General features: G+C 46.8%; 1 protein-coding gene across 2 annotated transcripts in view; it reads right to left on the bottom strand.

Annotated features, from left to right (window-relative positions):
• The window catches only part of CCDC66 (coiled-coil domain containing 66), a 69,489-nt gene that overhangs the window by 26,397 nt on the left and 30,222 nt on the right, over window positions 1–12,870 (bottom strand). For both annotated transcript variants that reach the window (XM_068133163.2, XM_068133164.2), the window contains exons 10-11: window positions 12,048–12,209; window positions 10,909–11,053 (exon numbers count right to left, since the gene is read on the bottom strand). In XM_068133163.2, the coding sequence (XP_067989264.2) occupies window positions 10,909–11,053; window positions 12,048–12,209 (307 nt within the window). The remainder of the gene's footprint in view (window positions 1–10,908; window positions 11,054–12,047; window positions 12,210–12,870) is intronic.

Below are 12,870 nucleotides of genomic sequence, written 5' to 3'. Positions count from 1 at the left end.
CATCTCTCCCTCCCTAGGAGGGACTGATGATGAATTGGTAATGGCAAATTTTGATGTGCAGTTGGAGATGGCAAATTTTGATGAGAGTTGAAAATGGCAAATTTGATTGGTTAGGAGGGAGAGAAGACGAATTTGGTTTATGGGAGGAACGGGGAAGACAGTAGGGATGTTTGTTGATTTGTAAAGTAGATGTTTATGGGTAGTGTTGTGTTTTGTGGATACAGTAAGGGGTAAGGGAGGGGCCATGTAGGTTACCTGGTGGGGGGGGGGGCGTACGATAGGAACGTACCTGTCTCACCTGGTTCCCATGTGCCCCCAGTGTGCATCACCTTACATTGCGTGCACTTTTGCGCCCTTACCACCTTACTCACTTGTCTGCTTCTTTTGTCTCCCACCTCCGAGGATCTGGCTTTGGGGTAGAGAGAGAGGAGAGAGAGGTGCTGGCTGCGCAGTTGTGGGCCTGCACTTTCGCTGTTTGCTGCCGGGATCGATACACCATATGGACCGCAATGTTTGTGGCCACCCACAATGGACCGCAGTTCGTTTGCGGCCAAGCACCACCCGTTGATGGACCTATGGGTCAACGTGGCACCTATGCCATACAGGTGAACCACTAATAGTTAACACCACTGAAGGCCACACGAAGAGCAAGAGACACCTGCAGGGTTAGGGGTTGTCGCATTTATTTTTAATCATTGAACAATGGTGACTGCACCGATTGGTGGTGGGGTGGTGCTTTTGATGCTGGGATGGGGTGCTCTGCACGTTATTAAAGGCCGTCGGCCACAGAGCACTCGTGGGTTGGTGTATCGATGCTGGCAAACGCGCTCTCTCTATGCATAACATCTGCATGTGTTCCTCCAAAGACAGGTCCTGGATCGTAGTGTAGATATCAGCGTAATCTTGTAAATAATGCTCCCTACCGGCTGTATGTTTAGTTTGCGAATTCTTTCCGGATTCGGTTATCCTGTAGGTGTGTTTCTGAGAGGAGAAGGGTGCAACGTCGCAGGGGGACATATTTACTCATTTGTGAATATCTGTAAAACTGTCGCACTCAGGGTAGAGTTAATAGTAGAGGGAACTACATTGCGTGCCACACTAAAGTAGGTAAAAATTTATCGGGTCGGGACGCCCCGAGGGTAGAGAAGGGTGCAATGTTGCGAATATGGAATTTGGCCTCCATATCCGCTTGTAAATATTCCCCTATTTTCTCCAATACTCCCCAACTTTCCCCAATCCCCCATTCCCTAGTCCCATTGCATGTAAATAACAATCAGTAGAGCCGACCTTCCCCTTATTCCCCCATTAAATGTCGTGCCCAGGTCCACCACACCACACGTAGACAACTTTCGGACATCTTCCTAGTTATTCTTAGTCTATGTCAGTTAAGGCCTCGTTTCCATTAATTATGACTCTTCGTTGCACCAGAATGTGATTATATGGCATCAGTAGTGAGTTTAGGACCTTTCCCATACCTCCTCCCATCTTCTTCCCCGTCTACAACAACAGAGGGGCACGGCGCTGCGCGGGGGGGAGTGTGCGTCCTCCCACCGGCTCGGTTCGCCGCCATCGACGATGCGCTCCAGACGATGCGCTCCAGACCATGCGCTCCACGGGGTTACCACGAAGGGGCTCCTTGTCAGCTCCTCGTCAAGGGCGGAGCCTGGTAAACCCCCCGCACGCACCCAATGAGAAGCAACGTGCCGATTCCACGAGGCGGAGCTAACGAGCCGAGGGCGTGTCACTCCCCGCCGGATATACGCGGCCACGCGCCGGATGTGACGAGAGATGCGCACCCAGCTTGGAGAAGGAAAGCCACCTGCGAGCGCTGAGTCAGATGCGCCCCCAGCTTGAGCAGACAAGACGCCATCCGAGCGCTGCGACCTCCCCGCATCTCTGGACCGGACCGAGTCGATTCTGACCTTTGAGCCCAGGTGCACCTGGAGCCATCGCTACCCGCCTGTCCTTTCCATCAATCCCCGTGTGAGTCAGCTTTGTCCCGTTTATCTGTCGTCTGTTGGGAATAATATAAGATTGTGTCTAAGTGCTTGTCTTTCTATGCTGTCCCTCTTGTAGTTGTAATCTAACCTTCCGCCTTAATATAACCTCCTCCGGAGGTCTTGAGAACTGAACCCCTGGTGTCGTATTGTGTTATTGTAATCCAGCCGGGTGTCTTCTTTTTCTTATTGAGCCAGCATCGCGCGACTTCGTCAACGTCGAGTATAGTCGGGTAATTTGTGCGGACACGACGGCCATTCCGCTCGGCCCACTTTAACATCAAAGTCGTGTCTGTAACAATATATATATATATATATATATATATATATATATATATATATATATATATATATATATATTCTCGTATCCCGATCCAGATCTTCTCCAAAATCGAATCAATTTGTCCTTGTTACATACACAACCTTTCCACCCAGTTACGGCCTAATCCATCCACACATTTGTGAGAATTCCTGCTCGAAGACAACAATCGATTACAGCAAACATCATTCTAAATGCATACAATACAATAACTGGAAGGCATGACGGAAGAGCTAAATTTGGTGAGCCAGAAAATTTGTCTAAAAAAGAATAAGGCAAAGGTTAAAAAAAACAAAAAACATTATGTTCGCAATATACCACAAAAGCAGCCTGGGGAGCATTGGGTAAATATAAAAAGTATCATGAAGAGCAAACTTAACCCTTTGAGTACGGATGACGTCCAGTGCCGCAACCCGCGAAAAAGTTTTGTGTACGATGACGTTACTACACGTCATCGACTATACCTATAAATAGATCGTCAGTAAGTGGTTGCATTCCCGTAATGCCAAATTAATCCCGTACCGGGGGTATTTTTATCAAAAAAAAAATCCCGTACTCAATGGGTTAGGTTTGTGTCTTAAAAAGAAAGTTTACAATCAATGCATCATACCAGCAATCATGTATAATCTCTTACAAAATAATAAATATAAGAGCAAAAATTGATCAACATGGAAAGAGCTGCGGAAAGATGTTTCGACACAAGAAAAACAGACAAGACGAACAACCATCAGATGCGGTAGAAAATTAAATTCCACAAACACCTGGTGACAATCAACTGAAATAGAACTGCACAGACACAAAGCAGGAACAGGTAACCTAAAACCACCTTTAGAGGCCATTTTTCCCCGCAAAGCGGGGGTTGGCCTTTTTCGGGAACCGTGGTTGTTGTTGTTTTTCGGTCCCCTATTTGAAGCAATGTTTTACGGCCGGATGCCCTTCCTGACGCCAACCCTTTTTGCCACCTTTAACAACAAACAGGGAATTACCAGTGAACTGGTACTCAATTAGCCGACCTCGGAAGGATGACAGGCTGAGTCAACCCCCCTGGCGTTAATTCAGCGATCGACCGGGATTCGAACCCAGGATCCTTGGATCCTAAGCCGGCACCCTAGCCGCTAGCCCAACACCAGGGATATTACCTAAGCAGGTAACCTAAGCAGGAGAATAATTAGAAACCGGTACCTACAGAAGTACCTGGCAAAAGCAAAGAGACATAAAAGATTAGATGAATGAATATGAATGAATGATCGTTTTAAGGCCATTTTCCCCGCTAGAGCGGGGGTTAGCCTTGCGGGCCCCATGACAATCATGGTTCCCTGTTTGAGGCGATATTTTTATGGCCGGATGCCCTTCCTGACGCCAACCCTTGGTCGCCTCTTATGATGCGCAGGGATACGGTGTACCTATTCTAAATCGGGGTACACACCGTGATCATTCATCCCAGCAAGCTGGTACTCAATTTGCCGACCTCGGAAGGATTACAGGCTGAGTCAACCCCCCTGGCGTTAATTCAGCGATCGACCGGGATTCTAACCCAGGATCCTAGGATCCCAAGCCGGCACCCTAACCGCTAAACCAACACAAAAGATTAGATGGAGAGACAAAATTGATAAAACTCACTGGAATGCAATGGCGCTGAAATGCAGAGGACATAAAAGGATGGACCATGTTAGGGGAGGTCTTTGTCCTTTCTCTTTTTTTTTGTACACAAAGTCAAGGCTCATAGAAGAGCTACAACACAGAACGGGTGAGGATAAAACAGAACAAAAGAAACGAGAGAGGGAGAGAAGACACCATGAGCAGAGCCGAGGGACAAAATAAACGGAGACAGACAAACAAGGGATATGGGTAATAATGAGGGGTAAAACACGTATGGGGTGGACAACATGGATGAAGGAGTAAACTCTCCTCTTTTTCTTCTTCGTCCTCTTTAATGGACACAATTATTCACACGTTCTTGTGGGGTTGGCCGGGGCTAGTTCGGCCAAAGTCTTTCACGAATCAGCTCACCAGCCCTGATGTTGGACTAAGGTTAAGGCAGGATTTGGGAATTTGTTCAAGGTTGCCAGCGACAACTCGCCTAATCTTCACGGACACCATGGGATCTTTACTGTACACCAATGAAGACAGTACATCAGTGACTAAACAAGTCAAATCAAGTTAATATTGATCCTATTTTTTCCATGACTGCTCAAAATATTTTTCCCAATCTCTGCAATAGGTTATACCTAGGAAGGTAGAAAGCATGGAAGGTTGTTCCCAAAGTATTGCTACATGGAAGGGGGTTGGGGGATCCATAGCTAGAATGTGGTAAAAATGGACCGTGGACCGTGTGATCGCATAGCTCAGATTACTCGTGTAACAGGGAAAATGTCAGAGTAAGTCATATTACAAAACGTACACTGAGGAGGCAGTGAGTGTCAACTTTAAGTATAGACTAAGTCTTGTGTAAAACCTCCTGTTCTTGAGTGAGGCCAGGTGAGGACTTGGGCACAAAGGCCCAACTGGAAGGCGCATTGCGCTTTAGGAAGAAGCATCATGGACTGTTTGGCTGGTGCACTGCAGGCCATGGTGGCGAGTTCTGCTGTGGAAGCTTGGAGAGGGTAAAGGATCTTCAGTGTGGGACGGCCTGGAAGATGACACGCCCACAGCTACGGACAGTCAAAGGCGGTCAAAGGCAGGCAACCGTGCATGAAGGCAGTCCCAAAGTTTACAAGGAACATGACCACACTGCACACAGTAGTTGGAGACCCAGTGTGGGAGTTGGAGTTGGAATCGGACCTTTGCAGAGGCAGCACCCCTCTCCTCATCGCCATATCAAGAAGTCGACAGTATCCCTCTCGTCAACACCCTCCCACCCTGTGCCACACCAGTCCTGTGCACAAACAACCTGCACTGGCTGTGCTGGACCTACGCTAAAGCCCTTTCTCGTTCCCCAATGTTGTACGTGTCCTGGTATTTATTTTTTGCACAATAGTTGGGTTATGCTTTGGTCATTTATCTCCTCTGTACACACGTTTGCATGTCCCATCGTCCCTAACTCGGACTGAAGCAATCCTTGGGGTATAGCGGTATATTGAACCCAGTATTTTAATCACCGTTTCCATCCTCAGTGGGGGTATTGCACCCCTGGCACAGACGGACCGTGTTAACAGATCGTCTGATGTGACAATATTCCAGATATAAGCTTTTTATCAAACATATAACATCCATGATACATGCTTGAATGTGAATATTCACATTAGCAAGCCCACACTTTATAAAACAGGCAAATTATGACCTAGTTTTATCTACAAATATGTTAGCGGATGGATCGCTCTTATTTCTTGGCACATTTACTTTGTAAAGGCAAAGTAACCCAATGGCAATGCAAGCTGCCAAACAGAGTTATTTATCTATAGAGGATACCGATTCAGTGTGGATGATTGATGTTCAAGCAAGAAAGCTGCAGATGCCAACTGAAAATATGCCAACAGATGTGCCAACAGATGCAGATGCCAACAAGGTAGAACTACCCATTAATCTTCACCAAAATATCTGGGTCTGTTTTGGTCTCAATATCCTTATCTACAGTATCAATGTTTGGTTCAAAGGGTGGATACGCATAGCAAGAGCTCCCCCATGAGGTCACAACAGTATGTCACGTTTGATATCAATTGGAATCAAAACGACAGATTGGAAAATCTCCTAATTTCTTTAAATCAGGAGAGGATGGTCCTTGCATACTGATATGTACCTGGAACGCTAAACGATACATATTGGGACACCAAGAAATGCACAAGGTTCAGGTTCAGTGATGGATTATGCTTTGGTGACTCTAGCCCTCAATTGGCATTCCAAGAAGCCCCAGAGGGGTTCAAACAGGTTTAAATTGGGGATCTGCTGGGATGGCCACTGCAGATATTTAACGCTGTTGTCCTCAAACCATTTCCGAACAGACATAGCTGTTTCTTCTGGTTAAACTAGCAAGGAGTGTTTGTTGTTAAGCTGGCAGATGTAAAGACCCTCAGTGTAGTACTGCATCAAAGCAGGAAGTTCATAGTTTTTAGCTCACCTGGAACAAATTGTTCAGGTGAGGTATTAGCATCGCTTGGTGTCTGTCAGTCAGCGAGTCAATCAGTATGTAAACACTCCGTTTTAAACTGTTACAGTAACACACCTGCTGATTTGCAGTTTGGCATGTCATGATGGAGAATTTCAAGTTTGTACATGCTCTCCCAATACTTTTAGTAACACACTGTCGTTGCCAAAAAAAAAAGTTGTCAAGTTGGTCGCCCTGCTTACAATGTGAACATTAATAATCACGTGATATCTTTCACAAGTAAGACTTTGAACTGCCATTACAAAACTTCCGGTGTTCGCTCAGCAAGAAATTGACCATCTCAGCTCAATAGGACTTTTGAGATCAATAACGACCAAAAAATTGCACGAATAGAGCTTCCAACGTGAGATCCCATCAGATCACGTCCTCCGCCACCAAAGGTGGGCGGAGGTTAAGTTTTCCACGCCCTATCTCTGTCTCTGTGAGCATGATATCTCAAAACACACCCATGATATCATGTGAGCATGATATCTCTGTGATTATGGCCATTGAGTCTTCCTCTGCGCGGTCCCGGCTCTGCTCTGCTGCTCCGGGCTTCACCTGCTCGGCTCCATCGCTGTTTCCTCGGGCCCACTCCCGTTGGTTGTGTCGATTGTTTCGCCTCCTCACCCTTGGCCGCGTGCTCGCTTTGCCTTCGCTCCTGCTGGCATGGCTCTGCGGTACTCTGCCGCAAGGCTTCTCCTGCTTAAAACCCGCTCCACCCCATCATGCATCTCTGCAATCAGATCGAATGGACTCCTGCGTCGACCCAGGTACATTCACCGTGGCTCCGGTCGTAAGTTTGTTTATTTACAATCAGGTCACTCCATCCCCATCCTCTGGTCGGCTCAGCGCACTCCCACTCATCGTCCCAACACACCTGGTCACAACAACGCACAAAATCGCACCTCCTGTCTGCGAACCCTGGCCAAATCACCTGGATTCATACCCGCCGTACAAAACAACATCAAGCTCACCCTGTTCAATACCCGGTCCCTCAACAACAAATGCCTCATCCTGAACGACTACATCCTGGAAAATAAACTGGACTTTCTCTGTCTCACTGAGACCTGGCAACAACCACTGGACTACTACACGCTCAACCTCACCACACCCAATGGATATTCTTACATCAATAAACCACGCTCGGAGGGCCGAGGTGGTGGAATTGCCGTTATTCACCGACAAGACATCAAGACCAACCTCATCTCCATCTCATCTGCTCCATCATTTGAACACCTGGCTTTTAAACTCTCTGGTCACACACAGTCAGTCATGGCTGTTGTCTACCGCCCTCCCAAACCACACCCATCATTCCTGTCTGACTTCTCCTACTTTCTGACCCAGCTATGTTCCCTCTCCCCCTCAATCCTCCTCCTTGGTGATTTCAATATCCACATGGACTCCACTGACTCCACGCTAACCACTGACTTCACTGATTTACTCACCTGCTTTAACCTCACTCAACATGTCAACTTTCCTACCCATAACCGTGGTCACATTTTGGACCTTGTCTGCTCTACTGGACTAATTTTGCACCATCTCTCTGGCTCCGACCTCACTCTCTCTGACCACCTAGCCATCACTCTGACCATCAACATCCCCACCCCAGCACCAAGGCATTATCGCACTATCAACTTCCGTAAGCTAAACGCTTTTTCACCTGCCTCATTCTCATCGACCCTCTCTGAAAAAATGTCCACTTCTCCCTTCGTTGACCTCCACACCCCTTCTGACCTCACTGACTACTACAACCACACTCTCTCTTCCTGCCTTGACCAAATTGCGCCTATAAAAACCAAAACAGTTTCTTTCACCCATTCTGCTCCCTGGTTTACCCCTGAGCTCCGCCTAATGAAAACTCGTGCTCGCCAACTTGAAAGACTCCGCAATAAAACAGGTCTCACAGTTCACTCCCAGGCCTACAAGGACCACATACAACACTATAAAGATGCCCTCTCCCGCGCCCGCTCCGCCTACTACTCTCAAATTATCCACTCTGGCTCCGGAAACCCAAAAGCACTCTTCTCTACAATAAACAAACTCCTCAGCCCCCTGAACACCACCACCCAGTCATTCACAATAGACAACTGCATCTCCTTCCTTTCATTCTTCCAACGCAAAATTGAAAACATCTACAACAGCTTGACCACCGCCGCACCCGCTCCCCCTCAAACCACCTGCCCCCCCTTATCCTGCCATCCCCTGTCTCAATTCTCCCCAGTCTCCCCTACTGACCTCTCTGAACTCCTCATCGGAATGAAAACTGCCACCTGCACTCTTGACCCCATCCCCTCCAGCTTTGTCAAGGCCTCCCTTCCTGCTCTTTCTCCACTTATCATTGCAACAATAAACTCCTCCCTGTCTACAGGCATCGTCCCACCATCCCTCAAAATTGCTGCTGTTACCCCCATTCTGAAAAAACCTGGACTAAACCCTGACACCCTAAATAACTTCAGACCCATCTCCAACCTACCCTTTCTGTCAAAGGTTTTGGAACGCGCTGTAGCCACTCAACTCAAGCATCACCTCTCTGCCAATAACCTGTATGAAACATTCCAATCCGGATTCCGGTCCAACCACAGTACTGAAACTGCTCTCCTCAAAATCACCAACGACCTTCTCCTCTCCTCTGATGCTGGCAACCTCAACATTCTCATCCTCCTCGACCTCAGCGCTGCCTTTGACACCATCGATCACACCATCCTCCTCACCCGACTTGAAACCACCTTTAACATTACCGGCACTGCCCTCTCTTGGATTAAATCATACCTCTCTGACAGACGTCAGTTCATCTCCATCAATAACTGCAAATCCCCCACTGCTCCCCTCCCCCAAGGTGTCCCCCAAGGTTCAGTTCTTGGCCCCCTCCTCTTTATCCTTTACCTGTCCCCCCTCGGTCACTTAATCCGCCGTCATGGTCTCCAATTCCACTGCTTCGCCGATGACATCCAGCTTTTCATCTCCACCAAGTCCATCTCCACCGCCACCCACTCTATCCTGACAAACTGCATCACTGAAATAAAATCCTGGCTTCAAATCAACTTCCTCAAACTTAACTGTGATAAATCTGAAATAATCATCATTGGCCCAAAAACGCTCACCAAGTCCACCCATAACTTTGCCCTCAACATCGACGGTTTCCCAGTGTCCACCTCCCCTCACATCCGGAATCTTGGCATCATCTTTGACCAAACCCTCTCCTTCGACAAATACACTAAACAGATCACAAAGACAGCCTTCTTCCACCTGAAAAACATCGCCCGTCTCCGTCCATCCCTCTCCTCTGTGGCTGCAGAAACCCTCATCCACGCCTTCATCACTTCCCGTCTGGACTACTGCAATAGCCTCCTTTATGGTTCACCCTCAACAATCACCAATAAACTCCAATACATTCAGAACTCCGCTGCCCGTCTACTCACCCATTCCCGGACCCGTGACCACATCACCCCCGTCCTTTACAAGCTTCACTGGCTCCCCATCTCCCAGAGAATCCAGTACAAAATCCTCCTCTTGACCTACAAAGCCCTCCATAACCTGGCCCCATCCTACCTGGCTGACCTCCTCTCCAGACACACTCCCACCCGCAACCTCCGCTCTGCTGGTACCAACCTCCTGACCCCCCCCATCCGGACCAAATTTAGATCCTGGGGGGACAGGGCCTTCTCCATCGCTGCTCCCACCCTCTGGAACTCGCTACCTCACACCATCAGAGACTCCTCCTCACTCACCACATTCAAAACATCACTCAAGACCCACCTGTTCAACACTGCATTCAACATTTAACCCACAGCATCTAACCCCTGACTATCTCCTCTCCTTCTCCCTCCTTTGTGCTTTGAATATTTCCCTATTGATTCTTCTTTTTTTGCAATTGTCTTTATGTTTTGCTATGCGTTATGTTTTGCACTCTGTCAAAGCGTCTTTGGGCTTCCTGAAAAGCGCTATATAAAATAAATGCATTATTATTATTATAAAACATTATCGATGGATTCAGATGAAACCTGGTAGACAGGACAAATCGATTCGATTTTGGAGAAGATCCGGATCCGGATGAGAAATTTCTAATTTTCTTAAGCGATTCTTCACCATTGAGAGATAGGGCCAAAAACGATACATAGCACGATATTTCAAAATGTTGCGGACAGATACGGATGAAACCTGGTGGACAGGTTGGGCAGGTGACACGAACAAGCCGATTCGATTTTGGTGAAGGTATTCTTTTTTTTTTGGTGATGCAGATCCAGCCCATCAGTGGGGTACAAAACATAAACTGTTCAGCCTAATGGTGGTATGCGCTCTACTGAGTGCTGTTGCAGTTAATATATTTTGAGTTAAACATCACATGTATTGTTGTATTGTTGCCCTTTGCTTCCATGAACTGCTAAACACTCATTCAAATAAATAAATAACAAAAATCCTCAGCACATTGTCGACTAATAATTTATCGATAATACATCTGAATGGAATGTTTTCAATTTTGCGTCATGTCAACTACATATGCTAACGACCTGTTAGTATGTGCTGCGGGTCACCAGTGCCATGGCCACCATGGTCGTTTTGAAATGCCCCGAGCCCTCTTCTTGTCTGCAGTGCAAGCTCCTGAGCACGGTGCAGACTCTCGTGTTGCTGCTCAATTTGCCTGCGCAATTGCTCCTGCAGAGAAAAATGCCGCAATCCGTAAAGAGTCACCTCAACACAAAAATTGCAAACAAGATATTAGTAGAATACAATAAAAACTGCAAAATGTGCTGAACAAGGAACTATGAAAAAACAAGTTGGATTATCCAATCAAGATCGGATAAATTTGGACTTTTAGTAAAGCAACAGGAAATTTGCCTGCACGGTTTAGGTGGCTGGCTTAAGATCTTAGGGTCTTGAGTTTGAGCCCCTGTCGTGCCGATGAATTAACACAAGGTGGGTTGACAGCCTGTTACCCTTCCGAGGTCGGCAAAATGAGTACCAGCTTAGTAGCGTAATAAGACATTCGAGTATCCTGGGTCAGAGTGGCGACCTGTCCAGGATTATACTCCTTGCAGGTTCCTGTCTCTATCTCTCACTCTCTCCTCTTTTCCTATCTGTTCATTCCCCTGCTTAATGTGCCCAACTGTGGTCACACTTCCCCACTCTTAGTTAGTTACCTTTTTACCCTCTGTCACATCGCACTTCCACAATCCTCAATCTCGCTTAAAAAAATAAGCAATAAAGGTCACATCGAACCATCGTGATAAGTATAACAAGCATTCTGAGTATTGCGCTGCAATACATGTCCCCTACCGGCAGTCTGTCGTCCGGAAAACTGTTGGGGAAATTACCAGAGTTCAAAGTGCCATAACTTTGTCAAAAATGATCGAAACGTCGTGAAGTTCGAACTTGATCTGTAACTTATCATGAGGAAACCATGTACCAAGTTTGAAATCATTAGCATTAAGAGTTTAGAGAAAAAGTCCGGAAAACTGTTCTTTGCGTGACGGACTGACACACAGACAGACTGACAGACTGACAGACAGACGGAGGGACGAAGTGCAAACCTATAGTCCCCTCCGGTGTACACCGGTAGGGGACTAATAACAAAAAACACTTGGCTCTGTTTTTATATTACAGTGGCACACAGAAACAAGAAAGATAAATGATAAGAAACCTTCTTCACCTCCTGTTGGAGTTTCCTCTCAAACTCGTCCTGACGTTGCCTTTGCAAGATGCAGTGTTCTTGAGCTATTCTCCGCTCCTCCTCTTCTTCCTCCCGCCGCCGCAAATCAGCTTCTGCCAGTCGTCTCTTTTGTCTCTCTTCCATTTGCTCTGCTAGCGCTTGCTATCAAAGGATGAGCAAAGAGAGGAGGAGCGGTAAAACAAACAAAAAAAAAGGATTAAACTCAATAAAATGATACCCTAGATTCTTATCAAGATTAATAAATAAATTTATATAAATTGTGAAAAATACAATTGAGACCAGGAAGAAATAGTGGAACTGAGATTGAGACCGGACAGATTCGAATTGAGACCACATGGAACACCATGAGGCAACAGCTATGGTTCCGCTCCTGCCCTCTTCCCCATTCCCAAGTCAGAATGCAGTTTGCATTTCATACGACAGGACCTGCATTATAAAATACTTGTCACAAACCTGAAGACTTGTTCCAACTCATAGCCGGTGAAGCCGGTGTTGTGAATGAACGCGTACGTATTGTGTTGAAAAGTCAGATTTTGCTGAATCCCTTGAGAATTTCGAAGCTTTGACGCACCAAATCGCTCCATGGAGGCCGCCATATTGCGGATGCGGAGGTATGCATAAAACATTGCGAAAAAGTTCAATAGGAGTTTGTTTCACCCGTCTTTGTTCGATTCACAATCTTATGCACCTCTAAGACCAACCTTGTTCCCCGGGCCCGCATGAGCCCTGGTTATCTTCAACGAAAATCGTCACCAAACACCGGAACCGCCATCTTGCGGATGCGGAAGTATGCATAAAAAAT

Source organism: Myxine glutinosa, chromosome 12 (genome assembly GCF_964187855.1).
Source record: "Myxine glutinosa chromosome 12, kmMyxGlut1.1, whole genome shotgun sequence".
Lineage (NCBI taxonomy): Eukaryota > Metazoa > Chordata > Myxini > Myxiniformes > Myxinidae > Myxine > Myxine glutinosa.
The sequence above is the reverse complement of the archived record's forward strand: the minus strand, read 5'-3'. Positions and strand labels throughout refer to the sequence as shown.